The 19838-nt window shown below is 38.8% G+C and overlaps 1 protein-coding gene across 1 annotated transcript in view; it reads right to left on the bottom strand.

The window, feature by feature from the left end:
* The window catches only part of INVS (inversin), a 198059-nt gene that overhangs the window by 62517 nt on the left and 115704 nt on the right, over positions 1-19838 (bottom strand). Inside the window, 3 exon segments of the mRNA XM_017949687.3 lie at positions 489-669; positions 11224-11391; positions 14759-14932. Coding sequence (XP_017805176.2) covers positions 489-669; positions 11224-11391; positions 14759-14932 — 523 coding nt within the window.

The following is a 19838-nucleotide window of genomic DNA, read 5'->3' as shown; positions in this document are numbered from 1 at the left end:
AAGAGAAAGACTCTCAGATTGACTCCACACACAAAAAAATCCAACATACACATAAAACATACACATATATACACTCTCTCATCTATAAAAGTGATCTTCAAAAAGGTTAAGTAAAAGGCATTTCAGGAAAATATAAAGAAAAAACCTCAAATATCATAGTATTAGCACAAACATAAAATTAAAGCCCTCCTCCCCAAAAATATAGGCGCTGAATATGAAAAGAGGTTTATGTTACATTTACATGTTGTCAATAAACATGAATTACTTTTATAACAAAAATTTAAAGTTAAGACATGTTGAAATTAAAACTAATATTTAACAGAAAATAAATTTATATTACTATAATTTAGTTTATAAAACAATGCAACATATCAGTTAGAAATCAAAATAATTAACTAGGAGTTGGGAGCGAACAGTGGAAGGGAAGGCATAGAAATATTCCTATACTCATGCAGTTTCATCTACTGTTGATCCTTTGAGTCACATACCTAATAAAGCTGCCCAGTGCAGTGGGGTTCGAAATAAGTTATCATAAGACGTTATATTGCAGCTTTCATATGAGGTCAAGACATCAACCACGGTCACATTCCCATCAGCAACTGCAAAGTGAAGAGGAGTTCGACCCTCGTAGTCTTGCCAGTTCAGTAAAGACTCTGTTGGAGCAGCATCCTGATTTGAAGGAACCAGAGACTTCAGACATACATGGAATCCTCAATAAATTACATTTGGTGTAAGTATTTTTTTCTTTCTTTCTTTTTTAGGGAAAGGGTCTCATTCTGTCACCCAGGTTGGAGTACAGTGGCATGATCACAGCTCACTGCACCCTCAAACTCCTGGGCTCAAGCAATCTTCCTGTCTCAGCTTCCCAAGTAGCTGGGACTACAGGCACACCCCACCACACCTGGCTAATTTTTGTGATTTTTGTAGAGATGGGGTTTTGCCATGTTGCTCAGGCTGGTCTTTAATTCCTGAGCTCAAGCAATTCTCCTACCTCAGCCTCCCAAAATGCTGGGATTATGGTGTGAGTCACTGTGCCCAGCCTGGCACAAGAATTAACTGAGGAATTTTCGAAATAAGATCTCTACATTCTCTCTCAGCACAAGTGATAAATCATGGAAAAAGTACAAAGTCTAAATCTTTAAAAAATTATTTTCATATTTAATTATAAAAAGTACAGAAAAGAATATAACCATTACATACTGATTATCTAGATTAAACAACATTTTGTCTGATATGCTTTTGTTTCTGTTATGGTTCAACTAGAGATGTATGTTTTATACTTTTGTATATATGTATGTATCCATAAACAATACATAAATTTTGTATGCGTGTTTTCAATATTCACATTATGGCAATGGACCTGTATCCTTTGGAAATTCTTTCTTTCAACACTATACTTTGGATATCTATGTTGGTACTAGTTTAGTTATTGAGGTGCTTGAATAAACCACGATTTAGTTATCTATTTTCCTATTGAGGGACATTTAGGCTATTCCCATTTTTTTTCACTACTACAGATAATGCTGCAATTAATGTTTCCTTTACATGTCACTTGTAGCACATGTGTGAGATTTTTCCACAGGCTAGATACCTAGAAGGGGAACTGCTGGGGTGAAGGATAACTTCAAATACCTTCAAATTGTCACATCACTCTCCAAATGGTCTTACCAATTAACACTGCCATGACAATATGTAAAAGTTTTTATTTCCCTACATGCCGGCACAAATTAATCATTTGGTATTATCAAGCCTACTGCATTTTTCCCTTATGGTTATGAAAGACATTTCACTGCTATTTTAACTTGCAGTTCATTTATGAATGGGGTTGAGATTTTTCAATCATGTGTTTATTAGTGATTCAGTTTGATATGTCTGTAAATGGACAGTTCAAAACGTTAATTAATTTTTCGACTGGATCTCTGTAGCAGGCATTATGAAAATTACCAGGCAGATTTGAAAAGGAACCAAATAGAACTTTTAGAAGTGAAAAATTTAATCACTAAGATTAAAGGTTCAATGGATAGGGTAAACAACAGGTTGGACTTATTTGAAGACTTAGAAAACTGGAAGAGAGATCTGATGTTATTACCCAGAATGCAGCAGAAAGAGACAAGGAGATGAGAATATAAAAGAGAAGTTAAAAGACATGGAGGATTAGATAAAATGCCTTAAAATATATATAATTGGAGACCCTAAAGGCAAGAGTAAAGAGAATGAAGAAGAGGTGATATTTAAGGATAACAGCTATACATGTTTGACAGAACTGAGATACAATAATTAGAATGTATACCAAACAGGATTTTTTAAAAAGGTCACACCTAGACACACTGTAGTAAAACTGTAGAATGCCAAACAAAGAGTAAAATGTAAAAGCAACCTGAGAGAAAAGATACATCATGCATAAAGAAATGACATACCAATAACAGACTCCTTAAGAGCAATAATAAAAGGCAGAAAGTAGCAAAATACTATGCTGAAAGAGCTGAGAAAAATAGATTCCCAGGACTATGTATACAGGATAATCATTTTTTTTTTCAAGAGGCATACATTCTTAACAATTAAAAAGAGAGAGTTGGCTGGGGGTTGTGGCTCACGCCTGTAATCCCAGCACTTTGGGAGGCTGAGGCAGGTGGATCACTTGAGGCCAAGAGTTTGAAACCATTCTGGCCAACATGGTGAAACTCTGTCTCTACTAAAAATATAAAAATTATCTGTGCAGTGTGGCGTGCGCCTGTAGTCCCAGCTACTCAGGAGGATGAGGCAGGAGAATCACTTGAATCCAGGATGTGGAGGTTGCAGTGAGCTGAGATCACACCACTGCACTCCAGCTTGTGACAGCACAAGGCTCTGTCCCAAAAAAACAAAAAACTAAAAACAAACAAACAAACAAAACCAGAGACAGTTGATCACCGAAAGATGTATACTAAGGAGAGTCAAGAGGATAACTCAGCAAGATGGCTGAATAGGAACAGCTCTGGTCTGCAGCTCCCAGTGAGGCCAACGCAGAAGGCGGGTGATTTCTGCATTTCTAACTGTGGTGCCCAGTTCATCTCATTGGGACTGGTTAGACAGTGGGTGCAGCCCACAGATGGTGAGCAGAAGCAGGGTAGGGCGTTGCCTCACCTGGGAAGTGCAAAGTATCAGGGAACTCCCTCCCCTAGTCAAGGGAAGCCGTGAAGGACAGTGCCATAAAGGACTGTGCTATCCAGCCCAGATACTACACTTTTTTCATGGTGTTTGGAACCAGCAGACTAGGAGATTCCCTAGGGTGCCTACAGCACCAGGGCCCTGGGTTTCAAGCACCAAACTGGGTGGCCGTTTGGGCAGACACTGAGCTAGCTTCAGGAGTTCTTTTTCATACCCCAGTGGCGCCTGGAACCCCAGGGAGATAAAACTGTTCACTCCTCTGGAAAGGGGGCTGAAGCCAGGGAGCCAAGTGGTTTTGCTCAGCAGGTCCTACCTCCCCAGAGCCCAGAAAGCTAAGATACACTAGCTTGAAATTCTCACTGTCAGCACAGCAGTGTGAAGTCAACCTGGGATGCCTGAGCTTGGTGGGGGGAGGGGCATCACCATTACTGAGGCTTGAGTAGGCTGTTTTCCCCTCACAGGGTAAACAAAGCCTCCAGGAAGTTTGAACTGGGCAAAGCCCACCACAGCACGGCAAACCACTATAGCCAGACTGGCTCTCTAGATTCTTCCTCTCTGGGCAGGGCATCTCTGAAAGAAAGGCAGCAGTTCCAGTTAGGGGCTTAGAGATAAAACTCCCATCTCCCTGGGACAGAGCACCAGGGAAGGGGTGGCTGTGGGCACAGCTTCAGCAGACTTAAATGTTCCTGCCTGCCTGCTCTGAAGAAAGCAGTAGATCTCCCAACAGAGTGCTCGAGCTCTGCTAAGGGAAAGACTGCCTCCTCAAGTGGGTCCCTGACCCCTGTGCCTCCTCTCTGGGAGACACCTCCCAGCAGGGGTCAGCAGACACCTCAGAGAGGAAAGCCCTGGCTGGAATCGAGCAGGTGCCCCTCTGGGACGAAGCTTCCAGAGGAAAGAACAGGCAGCAATCTTTACTGTTCTGCAGCCTCTGCTGGTGATACCCATGCGAACAGGGTCTGGAGTGGACTTCCAGTGAACTCCAGCAGACCTCTAGAAGAGAGGAAAACTAACAAACAGAAAGCAATAACATTAACATCAACAAAAAGCATACCCACACAAAAATCCCATCCAAAGGTCATCAGCATCAAAGATCAAAGGTAGATAAATCCATGAAGATGAGGGAAAACCTCTGCAAAAATGCTGAAAATTCCAAAAACCAGAATGCCTCTTCTCCTCCAAAAGATCACAAGTCCTTGCCAGCAAGGGAACAAAAATGGACAGAGAATGAGTTTGAGGAATTGACAGAAGCAGGCTTCAGAAGGTGGGTAATAACAAACTCCTCCAAGCTAAAGGAGCATGTTCTAACCCAATGCAAGCAAGCTAAGAACCTTGATAAAAGATTATAGGAACTGCTAACTAGAATATCTGTTTTGTATAAGAACATAAATGACCTGATGGAACTGAAAAACACAGCACGAGTACTTCGTGAAGCATACACAAGTATCAATAGCCGAATCGATCAAGTGGAGGAAAGGATATCAGAAATTGAAGATCAACTTAATGAAATAAAGCATGAAGACAAGGTTAGAGAAAAAAGAATGAAAAGGAATGAACAAAGCCTCCAAGAAATATGGGACTATGTGAAAAGACCAAACCTACGTTGGTGTACCTGAAAGTGACGAGGAGAATGGAACCAAGTTGGAAAACACAATTGAGGATATTATACAGGAGAACTTCCCCAATCTAGCAAGACAGGCCAACATCCAAATTCAGGAAACACAGAGAACACCACTAAGATACTCCTCAAGAAGAGCAACCCCAAGATACATAATCATCAGATTCACCAAGGTTCAAATGAAGAAAAAAAATGTTAAGCGCAGCCAGAAAGAAAGATCAGGTTACCTTGAAAGGGAAACCCATCAGACTAACAGCGGATCTCTCTGCAGAAACCCTACAAGCCAGAAGAGAGTGGGGGTCAATATTCAACATTCTCAAAGAAAAGAATTTTCAACTCAGAATTTCATATCCAGCCAAACTAAGTTTCATAAGTGCAGGAGAAATAAAATCCTATACAGATAAGCACATGCTGAGGGATTTTTGTCACCACCAGGCCTGCCTCACAAGAGCTCCTGAAGGAAGCACTAAATATGGGAAGGAAAACCTGGTACCAGCCACTGCAAAGAGATACCAAAATATAAAGACCAACAATATTATGAAGAAACTATCAACTAATATACAAAATAAGCAGCTAGCATCATGATGACAGGATCAAATTCATACATAACAATATTAACCATAAATGTAAATGGGCTAAATGCTCCAATTAAAAGACAAAGGCTGGCAAACTGGATAAAAAGTCAAGACCCACTGGTGTGCTGTATTCAGGAGACCCATCTCATGTGCAAAGACACACGTGTGTGCAAAGACACACATAGGCTTAAAATAAAGGGATGAAGGAAGATTTACCAAGCAAATGGAAAGAAAAAAAAAGCAGGGGTTGCAATCCTAATCTCTGATAAAACAGACTTTCAACCAACAAAGATCAAAAAGACAAAGAAGGGAATTCCATAAAGGTAAAGGGACCAATATAACAAGAAGAGCTAGCTATCCTAAATTTATATGCATCCAATATAGGAGCACCCAGATTCATAAAGTAAGTTCTTTGAGACCTACAAAAAGACTTACACTCCCACACAATAATAGTGGGACACTTTAACACTCCACTGACAATATTAGACAGATCAACGCAACAGAAAATTAATAAGGATATTCAGCACTTGAACTCCACTATGGATCAAGTGGACCTAATAAACATCTACAGAACTCTCCACCCCAAATCAACAGAATATACATTCTTCTCAGCACCACATCACACTTTTTCTAAAATTGACCACACAATTGGAAGTAAAACCTCCTGAGCAAACGTAAAATAATGGAAATCATAACAAATAGTCTCTTAGACCACAGTGCAATCAAATTAGAACTCAGGATTAAGAAACTCACTCAAAACCACACGACTACATGGAAACTGAACAACCTGCTCCTGAATGACTACTGAGCAAATAATGAAATTAAAGCAGAAATAAATAAGTTCTTTGAAACCAATGAGAAAAAAGACACAAGGTACCAGAATCTGTAGGACACAGCTAAAGAAGTGGTTAGAGGGAAATTTACAGCACGAAATGCCCACAGGACAAAATGGGTAAGATCTAAAATTGACACCCTAACATCACAATTAAAAGAACTAGAGAAACAAGAGCAAACACATTCAAAATCTAACAAAAGACAAGAGATAACTAAGATCAGAGCAGTACTGAAGGAGATAGAAACACGAAAAACCCTTCAAAAAATAAACGAATTCAGGAGCTGGTTTTTTGAAAAGACTAACAAAATAGACCACTAATAAAGAAGAAAAGAGAGAATTAAATAGACACAATAAAAAATGGTATAGGGGATATCACCACTGACCCCACAGAAATACAAACTACCATCAGAGAATACTATAAACACTTCCATGCAAATAAACTGGAAAATCTTGAAGAAATGGATAAATTCCTGGACACATACACTCTCCCAAGACTAAACCAGGAAGAAGTTGAATCCCTGAATAGACCAATAACAGGTTCTGAAATTGAGGCAGTAATTAATAGCCTACCAACCAATAAAAGTCCAGGACCAGACAGATTCACAGCTGAATTTTACCAGAGGTACAAAGAGGAGCTGGTACCATTCCTTCTGAAACTATTCCAATCAATAGAAAAAGAGGGACTCCTCCCTAACTCATTTTATGAAGACAGCATCATCCTGAAACCAAAACCGGCAGAGACACAAGAAAAAAAGGAAATTTCAGGCCAATATCCCTGGTGAACATCAATGCAAAAATCCTCAATAAAATACTGGTAAACCGAAACCAGCAGCATATCAAAAAGCTTATCTACCACGATCAAGTTGGCTTCATCCCTGGGATGCTAGGCTGGTTCAACATATGCAAATCAATAAATGTAATCCATCACATAAACAGAACCCATGACAAAAACCACATGATTATCTCAATAGATGCAGAAAAGGCCTTCGATAACATTCAACACCCCTTCATGCTAAAACCACTCAATAAAATAGGTATTGAAGGAACATATCTAAAAATAATAAGAGCTATTTATGACAAATCCACAGCCAATATCATAATGAATGGGCAAAAGCTGGAAGCATTCCCTTTTAAAACTGGCACATGACAAGGATACCCTCTCTCACCACTCCTGTTCAATATAGTATTGGAAGTTCTGGCCAGGGAAATCAGGTAAGAGAAATAAAGGTTATTCGAATAGGAAGAGAGAAAGTCAAATTGTCTCTGTTTGTAGATGACATGATTGTGTATTTAAATAACCCCATCATCTTAGCCCAGAAACTCCTTAAGCTGATAAGCAGCTTGAGTAAAGTCTCAGGATACAAAATCAATGTGCAAAAATCACAAGCATTCCTATACACCAATAACAGACAGAGAGCAAATCATGAGTGAACTCCCATTCACAATTGCCACAAAGAGAAATAAAATATCTAGGAATACAACTTACAAGGAATGTAAAGGACTTCTTCACGTTGTAGTTCCCTGAAGGAGAACTACAAACCACCGCTCAAAGAAATAAGAGAGGACACAAACAAATGGAAAAACATAGATTCAATGCTATTTCCATCAAGCTACCATTGACTTTCTTCACAGAATTAGAAAAAAACTATTTTAAATTTTGTATGTAACCAAAAAAGAGACCGTATAGCCAAGACAATCCTAAGCAAAAAGAACAAAGGTGGAGGCATCATGCTACCTGACTTCAAACTATAATACAAGGCTACAGTAACCAAAACAGCATGGTACTTGTACCAAAACAGATATATAGACCAATGGAACAGAACAGAGTCCTCAGAAATAATGCCACACATCTACAACCATTTGATCTTTGACAAACTTGACAAAAACAAGCAATGGGGAAAGGATTCCCTATTTCATAAATGGTGTTTGGAAAACTGAAACTGGACCCCTTCCTTATATCTTATACAAAAATTAACTCAAGATGGATTAAAAACTTAAACATAAGACCTAAAACCATAAAAACACTAGAAGAAAACCTAGGCAATACCATTCAGGACATAGGCATGGGCAAAGACTTCATGACTAAAACACCAAAAGCAATGGTAACAAAAGCCAAAATTGGCAAATGGGATCTAATTCAACTAAAGAGCTTCTGCACAGCAAAAGAAACTATCATCAGAGTGATAGAAGAGGCAACCTACAGAATGGGACTTACAGGTCCCTATAGACATGGGACCTACAGGGACCTACAGACAGACAGAATGGGACCTACAGGACCTATAGACAGAACAGGCAACCTACAGAATGGGAGAATATTTTTTGCAATCTATCCATCTGATAAAGGACTAACATCCAGAATGTACAAGGTACTTAAACAAATTTACAAGAGAAAAAACAACTCCATCAAAAAGTGGGCAAAGGATATGAACAGGTACTTCTCAAAAGAAGACATTTATGCAGCCAATAAACATATGAACAAAAGCTCATCATCATCGGTCATTAGAGAAATGCAAATCAAAACCACAATGAGATACCATCTCATGCCAGTTACAATGGCAATCATTAAAAAGTCAGGAAACAACAGATGCTGGAGAGGATGTGGAGAAATAGGAATGCTTTCATTCTGTTGGTGGAGTGTAAATTAGTTCAACCATTGTGGAAGACAGTGTGGTGATTCCTCAAGGATCTAGAACGAGAAATACCATTTGACCCAGGAATCCTATTACTGGGTATATACCCAAAGGATTATAAATCATTCTACTATAAAGACACATACACACATATGTCTATTGCAGTATTATTTACAATAACGAAGTCATGGAACCAACCCAAATGCCCATCAATGATAGACTGGATAAAGAAAATGTGGCACATATATACCATGGAATACTATGCAGCCATAAAAAAGAAGGAGTTCATGTTCTTTGCAGAACTCATGGATGAAGCTGGAAACCATCATTCTCAGCAAACTAACACAAGAACAGAAAACCAAACACTGCATGTTCTCACTCATAAGTGGGAGTTGAACAATGAGAACACATGGACACAGGGAGGGGAACATCACACACTGGGGCCTGTTGGGGGGTGGGGGACAAGGGGAGGGATAGCATTAGGAGAAATATCTAATGTAGATGACAGGTTGATGGGTGCAGCGAACCACCATGGTATATGTATACCTATGTAACCAACCTGAACGTTTTGTACCTGTATCCCAGAACTTATAGAATAATTTTAAATAAGAATCTAAGAACTATATTTCAGGATGTAAAATAATAGCTTTAGAAGGAAAATTTCAGATACAAAAAAATGCAGAGCTAAGCATTGCATATACAAAATAATAATACTTTTAGCATCAGAGGTTATAAAAAACGATTAAAAAATAGTTTAAAGTATAGTTTGTGTGTTAAAAACAAATATGACTAACTATTGGACTACAAAAACATGTAACTTAGAAGCTGAGACAGAGGGAGTAGAAAATCTCAAAGAATCAACTGATAAATATTCAAAATAAATAAGGAGTTTAGCGAATTAGTTAGATACATAATCAATAATCAAAAATATCAACTGCATTCCTATACACCTATAACAACCAGTTAAATATATATCCTAGATATGTTCAAAAATGTCAATGCAGCACTGTTTGTAAATAACAAAAAACTGGAAACAAAGTATCTGTCAATAACAGAATGAATATTGTGTGGCTTATTCATAAGATGGAATCCTATATAGCAGTAAAAATTAAAATATCACGTTTACATGCAGCAACATAGATAAAATCATCAGTGGTCAGGCACGGTGGCTCACGCCTGTAATCCCAACACTTTGGGAGGCTGAGGCAGGTGGATCACGAGGTCAGGAGGTCGAGACCATCCCTGCCAACATGGTGAAACCCCATCTCTACTAAAAATACAGAAATGAGCCAGGCATGGTGGCACACGCCTGCAGTCCCAGCTACCTAGGATGTTGAGGCAGGAGAATTGCTTAAACCTGGGAGACGGAGGCTGCAGTGAGCCAAGATCATGCCACTGTACTCCAGCCTGGGTGACAGAGCAAGACTCCGTCTCAAAAAAAAAAAAAGAAAAAAAAATTCACCAGCATAAGGTTGAGCGAGAAAAGGGTATTGCAAAAAACAAAACAAAACAAAAACAAAAATATGCAATATAATTCCTTGTATATCAAATTCAAAAACGTTAAAAACTGAGCAATATATTGTTTAAGGATACAAGACTGAAGACAGTTGTTGCCTCTGTGAAAGGAGAGAGTAGAATGAGACTGAGAGGTACTCCACTCAGAGGACCTAAAAGGTAATGGTAATATACTTTTTCTTTTTCTTTTTTTTCTTTTTTTGAGACGGAGTCTTGCTCTGTCGCCCAGGCTGGAGTGCAGTGGTACGATCTCGGCTCACTGCAAGCTCCACCTCCCGGGTTCACACCATTCTCCTGCCTCAGCATCCCGAGTAGCTGGGACTATAGGCGCCCACCACCACGCCTGGCTAATTTTTTGTATTTTTAGTAGAGACGGAGTTTCACCGTGTTAGCCAGCATGGTCTCAATCTCCTGACCTTGTGATCCACCCGCCTCGGCCTCCCAAAGTGCTGGGATTACAGGCATGAGCCATCACGCCCAGCCTGGTAATATACTTTTTCTTAAACTTGATAGTGAGTACATAAGTATTTGTTGTTTCATTATTATTTATATTTTACATGTATTTTGCTGATACTTATGTCTATTCACCGTTTAATAAAAACAGTATGAAACAAAGTAAGGAAATAACTATAAATTCAAGGAAGTAGTTGCTGGGGTACAGGAATGAGCATGGCATAGGGGGAATGAATGCATTTAAAAACTGGGACATAGGAAACCTCTATGTGGTCTTAAATAGTGGTACTGAAATGTTCTACTTCTTGGGGGATGGGTCCATATGTCTGTTGTATTCTTTTGCTTAATAATTTACTTGTATGTCAAATACATGCTTTTGTATATATTGAATAATTCATAATAAAAATTTTTCTTAAAAAGGCCATTCAGGTCTAGCAGTACCATTCAACTCACCAGAATGCATCTCACTGTGTGAACAGCACTTGGATCTTTATGGTTGGCTGCCCAGTGAAGTGGGATCTTGCCTTCAACATCAGGAATCCCAATGTTAGAATCATGCTTGATGAGCAGTTTCACGTGCTCAGGGTTATTGTAGTAGGCACTCCAATGCAGAGCTGTTTGCTGCAAAATCGAGAGGTTCTCAGAATAACAACAGTAACAACAACTAACTTTCCCCAAGCTTTTACTATGGGACAGGCACTGTTACAAGAGTTTTATACAGTAGTTCCCCTGTATCTTTGGTTTCACTTTTCATGATTTCAGGTCTCTGTGTTCAACCAAAGTCTAAAAATATTAAATAGAATATTCCAGAAATAAACAATTTATAAGTTTTAAATTGTGTGCCATTCTAAATAACATGATGAAAGAGTGCTTCATCCCATCCCATCCTACCTGGGACACAAATCTTTCCTTGTTCAGCACATCCCCACTGTAGACATTCCCTGCCAGTTAGTCACCTAGCAGCCAACTCAGATATCCCATTCATTGTCACGATATAGATTCACAGTGCTTGTGTTCAAGTCACCCTTCTTTTACTCAACGGCCCCAAAGCTCACAATTATTGATACTGGTGATTCAGATATGCCAAAGAGCAGCTATAAAGTGTTTCCTTTAAGTGAAAAGGTTAAAGCTCTCAATAAGAAAAATTTGTTGAGTTTGCTAAGCTCTGTGGTAAGAACAAATCTATCTGTGAAACTGTAAAGAAGGAAGAAGAAATTCATGATTTTGCTGTTGCATACCAAACTGCAAAAATTATGGCCATAGTGCCTGATAAGTGCTTAGTTAAGATGGAAAAAGTACTAAATTTGTGGGTGGAAGACATGAACAGAAATGTGTTCCTATTGACGGGAATTGGGTTTGACACTATCTGCAGTTTCAAGTATCCATTGGGGGTGTTGGAATATATTTCCTTTGAACAAGGGAGACTATTGTCTATTTAATTGCATGCAGTCATCTTACTATTCCTGGGAGACAAGTATGTTTTTAAATTTGCATGTGATTGATGAGGAAACAGCACATGGAACCTAAGTAATCTGCTCAGGGACATAAAGGAAGTAAGTGGCTGAACTGAGATTTTAACCCTGGCAGTCTGACTCCAGAATCTGACCTCTTAGTCATGACAGTTATTTAGTTCATCTGGTACTGATAACACAGAGAAAGAGAAAGCGGCCCAGTCATTTAGAAATAATCATCAACAAAGTAAGTGATGATCTTGATAATGCACATCTGGTTATCACCAAGGACCTTAAGAGCTTGATAGGATGTTTTGAATTTTAATATCTATAAAAAATCCATGCATATGCATCTGGAACCCATTCCATATATCAGAAGATACATTTTAATTTAACTACAATTTTAGAGGATAAATTATTAGACCTAGTTATTGCTAAAAAGATACATTTTGAAAATACAGCAGTACTTGCTTTTGTCAACCTAAATTACAATGTCTCTCTAAAAGAAAATAATGTTTGGCCGGGTGCAGTGGCTCATGCCTGTAATCTCAGCACTTTGGGAGATCGAGGCAGGTGGATCACTTGAGGTCAGGAGTTCGAGACCAGCCAGGTCAACATGGTGAAACCCCTTCTCTACTAAAAATACAAAAATTAGTTGGGTGTGGTGGTGCATGCCTGTAATCCCAGCTACTCAGGAGGCTGAAGCATGAGAATTGCTTGAACCCGGGAGGTGGAGGTTTCAGTAAGCCAAGATCATACCACTACATGCCAGCCTGGGTGATAGAAAAAGAAAAAAAAGAAAGAAAATCATGTTTATTTGGTATCTGGTAGTAGGACGTTGTTAAACTGTGTACTCAAGTAAAGGAAGACAAAAGTTTTTAAAAGAAAAATGAGGAGGATTACATAATTGTTTTCAAATGATGATCCTTGGCTACAAAGATCAATAACAAAGATAATGCCAGTGCAAGGTTGGAAGGGCAGTTGCTGGGCAAATGTCTTTGAAGAAGTAATTTTTGTGTAAGGTTATGATGGCCTTTGTGCAAGGCTGTGGTTTTTGCACAGTTTGTGATTTTTTTTTTTTTTTTAAATCAGACAAGCACGAGAATCCTCTCTTTATGGCCTTCCCTGGCTCTGTCAGGTTTTGTTGTTGTTGTTTTAAACAGAAAGAACTCCATTTTGATTTTGACAATGTTCACACTTTATTTCAGATAAAAGTTAAAAATGATCATCTTGAACTTGTTGAAGTTGCTTTAAAATCTCTTCTGCTGTTCTCATCAACATACTTCTATACGACTGGCTTCCCTATTAGAAGAATTATTAAGAAAAAATGTAAGAACTGTTCAAATTTTTATCAGCCCTCATGAGTAGCATTGTCAGCAATTCAATCTACAATTAGATAATTTAATGAGCAGGAACCAAGCCCACCTGTCACATTAAAAACTTTAGAAACTGATATACCTGGTATTCCTTCAAGATGTACCTATAGGCATTTAATATGAACAGTCACTATTTAACCTATTACTTTTGCTTGCTAACAACTGCAGATTTTTAAAAAGCCAGAAGTATAATAGCATTCACTAACTGCCTATAACCACATCTTCAATAAACAACATGTAATTCCTTTCTTTTCCTATGTTATACTTGTTCTGATTCTGTTTACTGAAATTCAACACTATGCTGAACCTAACAGTAATCCTATTATCCTTTTTCCATACATATAAAAACTGGGGCACAGAGGAGTTAAGCAATTTGCCCAAGGATACAGAACAAGTTAAGTAGTGGATTCTGTGTTGAAACCCAGGAAGTCTGATACCAAAGTGTAGGCCACTAAACCATTATGCACTTAGGACATTGCCATGGGCATTTGGCCATCATGAGTCTAACCACTTATAGTAACTATTATGACTCCCTGTCAAATGTTGGGTTTTGGAGTTAAGGCAGGACTAGACTTTTTTTTTTTTTTTTTTTTGAGACAGAGTCTCACTCTGTCACCCAGGCTGGAATTCAGTGGCGCTATCTGGGCTCACTGCAACCTCTGCCTCCCAGGTTCAAGTGATTCTCATTCCTCAGCTTCCTGAGTAGCTAGGATTACAAGTGCACACCACCATGCCCGGCTAATTTTTGTAGTTTTAGTAGGGACAAGGTTTCGCTATGTTGGCCAGGCCAGTCTTGAACTCCTGACCTCAGGTGATCCACTTGCCTTGGCCTCCCAAAATGCTGTGATTACAGGCATGAGCCAACATGCCCGGCTGACAGGACTAGATCTGAAGTCTAGTTCTGCCACTTGCATCTTAGGCAAAATTTTAATCTTCCTGAGCTTCAGTTTTTCCATTTGTAAAAAGGAGATGATACTACCTAACACACATGGTTGCTGAGAGGATTAAACGACAGAATTGAAGTGAAACACTTCCCTGATTTGGAATTGTTCTACCATGTATATATGTGGTAATTTAGGCCTTCTTCCTTGAAATTTCACATCATAAAAGGAAGCATTTGCTTTCTGGTCTTATTAGTGTTCGATTTTGAGTATCCATTACCTTGTTTTTATCCTGTGTATCCACTTCTCCTGGTGCCATAAACTTCAGCAGAAGTGCCAAACACTTAGGGCTCCTGTGCCGGGTAGTCAAGTGCAAAGGAGTCATCTCTTCCAGATCCTTTTGCATCCAGTTTGCTCTGCGTGTAAGTAAGAGTTTCACGAAACGATAATTTCCCTAAATAAAAAACAAGATCTGATAAGAAAAAAATGTACTATGGGGTCAAATTTTTTTTTAATTTTAAAATGTTTTAAGTATGCTAATTATTCTTCTACAGTAATAACATTCAGAGAAATTGATAAAGAAAAATGTTTGTAATTCCACTATACTCAGATATCAATTGTTTTATTTTTTTCATGTTTCCTTCCAAGAACTTTTTTCATGAATATAATTCACATAGTGGCCGGTCAATATTTTATTGCAAATAAAAGCAACATGTTTTATTTAACCAATCTATTATTGTTAACATCTAGAATATTTTAATATTTTATTTTGTAGAAAATGCTTCAATGTACATCTTTTTTCATATTTTTTTTCTTAATCGTTTCACAAGAATAAATTATCAGGAACCAAATTGTTGGGTCAAAGACGTTTGCACATTTTAGTGTTTGGTGTATTTTCCAAATTGCTATCTAACAGCAGCAATGTGTAGGTGTATTAGTTTCAGCACATTTTGACCAACATACTACCTATTATTTATACTCAAAGTATAATAATGTGAAATAAGCAGAGATGTTAAATCCCAATTTACAGGTGAGGAAACTGAGATTCAAAGAAGTTAAATGTTTTGTTCAGGGCCCTCTGGTTAATAAGGGAAGGATGATTAATTTTCTTAAAGAGAGCTATTTATGGGTACAACTAAGGTAGAAGCAGCTTATTCAAAGTTTGGATACCAGACTCATATGGTCACCTAAATGCCAACTCAGAAGTCATGGCAGGCCCATCCACTTGCAGGCAGTACTCTCCATGTCAGTTAAATCCTCCAATCTGGTAGAATCAACCCACCTCAAGAAAGAAGCAGGCCAGGTGCGGTGGCTCACACCTGTGATCCCAGCACTTTGGGAGGCTGAGGTGAGTGGATCATGAGGTCAGGAGTTCAAGACCAGCCTGGCCAACATGGTGAAACCCTGTCTCTACTAAAAATATAAAAATTAGCCAGGCGTGGTGGCAGGCCCCTGTAATCCGAGCTACTCGGGAGGCTGAGGCAGAGAATTGCTTGAACCCAGGAGGCGGAGGTTGCAGTGAGCCGAGATCGCACCACTGTACTCCAGCCTGGGTGACAGAGCGGGACTCTGTCTCAAAAAAAAAGAAAGAAAGAAAGAAAAGAAAGAAGCTTAGCTACAAGGGCCATAGCAAGAGTGTTAATGAGCCAGGCCAACCATTACATAGTAAGTTTGTGTAACATGGGAGCTTTGAACAAAGTAAGACTCTAAAAATTGTTCTTCTGGGCTCTTTTCTCAGGTCTAGTTCCTCATTTTTACTTCCAGTTGAAGGTTTCTATGTGCTTGGTACCTCAGATATTTCAAGGGCAGTGGGATCAAACAGTATTGCTTGATCAAGTTCTCGGCCTACTTTGTGCCTATTTATCTCTCCCTATTCAGAGGATAATGGCAGGCAGGATTATTTGTCCATTTGTCATCCTTAACCTTGTTAGAAGTGGGCCCTTTTAGCATGATAATGCATTGATGTTCTCCTATGAGGGACTATCAATATTAGTAAGGAAGACTTTTTTTTTTTTTGAGACGGAGTCTCGCTCTGTCGCCCAGGCTGGAGTGCAGTGGCGTGCTCTTGGCTCACTGCAAGCTCTGCTTCCCAGGTTCACGCCATTCTCCTGCCTCAGCCTCCCGAGTAGCTGGGACTACAGGTGCCCGCTACCACGCTCGGCTAATTTTTTGTATTTTTTAGTAGAGGCGGGGTTTCACTGTGTTAGCCAGGATGGTCTCCATCTCCTGACCTCATGATCCGCCTGCCTCAGCCTCCCAAAGTGCTGGGATTACAGGCGTGAGCCACCGCGCCCGGCCTGGAAGACATTTTTTAATCAAGCAGACCACCCACTGTGAAGAATGTGCAGCTCTACAGCAAGCTTGTCCAAACCGTGGCACCTGGGTTGCATGCGGCCCAGGATGGCTTTGAATGTGATCCAAAAAAATTCGTAAAGTTTCTAAAAACATTATGAGATTTTTTGCATTTTTTTTTTTTTTTTTTTGCTCATCAGTTATTGTTAGTGCTAGTGTATTTTATGTGTAGCCAAAGACAATTCTTCTTCCAATGTGGCCCAGGGAAGCCAAAAGACTGGACATCCCTGTTGTAAGGCACGATTACTAGAGTGACAGTGAGGTGCACAAGGACTACTGAGAACTAACTGCTTGTCCACAGGGGCAGAGATGGGACTGACTTAGTCCACCACAGGGGCAGAGATAAGAGAAGATAAGAAAGACTATGGCTAGGAAAGAGGATCTGTAGACTGTCTATATTAGATGGGAAGACTTAGAATAGGTGGAAAAGCCAATGGACTCTACTGGATATTTCCTCTCAGAGAGGCTTCCCTTGACGACCCTAAATAGAATTTACTTTGTTATTCTTTATTCTAGTACCTATTCATTTCCTTCACAGTACTTTTCTCAGTTTGTAATTACATATATATTTGTTTGTTTCTCTTCTGTGTGAGCTCCCTCACAAACTGTAAGCTCCATGAAGGCAGAGACCATGTTTTATTGATCCCTGTGCCCAGCATAGTTCCTGGCACAGAATAGGTGCCTAATAAATATTACTTGAAGAAATGAGTAAATAAGAAGAAATGAAATATCTTCTAGAGGTTTTTGTTTTCATTTAAAAATTCTTATTTACAAGCCTGGTCATGGTGGCTCATGCCTGTAATTCCAGCACTTTGGGTGGCCGAGACGAGCAGATCACAGGAGTTTCAGACCAGCCTGGCTAATATGGTGAAATCCTGTGTCTACTAAAAATACACACAAAATTAGCTGTGTGTGGTGGTGCAAGCCCGTGGTCCCAGCTACTCGGGAGGGTGAGGCATGAGAATCTTGAACCCAGGAAGTGGAGGTTCCAGTGAGCTGAGATTGCACCACTGCACTCCAGCCTGGGTGACAGAGTGAGACTCTGTCTCAAAAAAAGAATTAAAAATAAATAAATAAATAATAATAAAAATTCTTATTTACAGTTGCTATATTAGATCATAACAGTTAAGAATCTTAATTCTCAAATACCTGGTATTTGGTTAGTCTTACTTTTTAATGTTTCATTTTTCTGAGCTTCATTAATAGTGTACATCATTTATCTAGACTTCTCATTTCATTTGATGTCAGTTCTTGAGAAGGAAGATGCTAAAATTTCCTCAAGAGGGCACCCTGCTCTAAATTTCTTGCCATCTTTTCTTTGAAAAAAAAAGTGTCCAGGAAAAACAAATCCGTGTGACACTTCATACCGAAAAATAAAGTTTGACCTTTCTGAACATAACATTTCAAATATTACAGAATAATTCATCACGACCTTTTAAAGATACTCAGACAGTCATTTTGATTGTGAAATTACAGGAAAAGGGAAGGAGAAGAAGGAAACTAGTACATGTTGGTTGGGGTAACGACTGAGTTACAGACACAGTACTTGGCGTATTTACACTTTACATTATTCTGAGGACTCTACCCTCACAAGACACAGTGCAACCCAGTAATGATATTTACTCATTCATTCATTCGTTCATTCAACAAACATTCATTGAGCCTTGTTATGAAGCAGATAACAGTACAATGTTTGTACTTCGTTTTACTTACTACAAAGCTCTTTAACATAATTTCATCTTTGTTTCTCACAGAAGTATCATCGAAAATTTTCACAGATTAAATAAACTATCCTCCTATGCCTCTATTTTCTTATATATAAGGGGTAATAATGGTACCTGCAATTATTATGCATATGAAATGAGATAAATGATATTTGTAAAAGTTCTTGGAACAATGCACAAAGCAAATGCTCAGATGTTTGCTATTATTATAAATAGTTTTCCAGTGTGGAGTATTCAACAAAACATAGATGGTCAGATAGAACCAAGAATGGCCCATGATAAAGGGCATGCAGATAGAAAGATCTGATTGTAATATACACAGTTCAGCTGGTGATTAAGAACCAAGATTATGAAAAGGTAAAAGTAAAAATAGTTAGAAGGTTATAAATAGAGTAGTCCCCCTTTATCTGCTGGGGATACATTCCAAGATCCCCAGTCAATATATGAAACTGCAGATAGAATCAAACCCTCTATATACACTATTTTTTTCCTATACACACATATCTATGGTAAAGTTTAATTTATAAATTAGGCACAGTAAAAGATTAACAATAACTAATAATAAAATAGAATAATTATAATAATATACTGTAAGAAAAGTTATGTGAATGTGGTCTTTTTTTCTCAAAATACCGTAGTATTTTTAGACCATGGTTGACCACAGTAAATGAAATCACAGAAAGCAAAACCATGGATAATGGGGAATCACAGTAGTGGTTTTTCTGATTTTTTTTACACTGAGAAAGATGTCTATATTCCGCTTACAGATAATGATAATATAGGACCAACAAAGGCATAGCCAATAGGAATTTAGCAGGTACCCTGGGGAGGAGTCAGCTATATGATAAGGCCAGCATCTCCTATTTCAAATGACAGAGACCCATCAGATATTATCTATGAAGACTGGACTAGAAACAATATAATTTTCCTGGACCAAGGCCAACCTGTTTGTTCTCCTAAACAAGCAACTGGTTGGACACAGTGGCTTACACCTGTAATCCTAGCACTTTGGGAGGCCGGGGTGGGAAGATCACTTCCGCCCAGAGGTCAAAGCTGCAGTGAGCCTTAATTATGCCACTGCGCCCCAGCCTGAGTATCAGAGAAGACCTTGTCTCAAAAAAAAAAAAAAAAAAAAAAAAAAAGCCCATTGTATGCAAATTCAGTCTTTGGGAATGAGCAGAAGGGACAGAGAACTTTAAGTGCTAAAATCAGGAGAATATTTCTAGTATCAATGGAACAGAGGAAGATACTAGTTTGAGGCAGCACGCTAATTTGACAACCCTC

Source organism: Papio anubis, chromosome 13 (assembly GCF_008728515.1).
Source record: "Papio anubis isolate 15944 chromosome 13, Panubis1.0, whole genome shotgun sequence".
In the NCBI taxonomy this organism is placed as follows: Eukaryota; Metazoa; Chordata; class Mammalia; order Primates; family Cercopithecidae; genus Papio; species Papio anubis.
The sequence above is the reverse complement of the archived record's forward strand: the minus strand, read 5'-3'. Positions and strand labels throughout refer to the sequence as shown.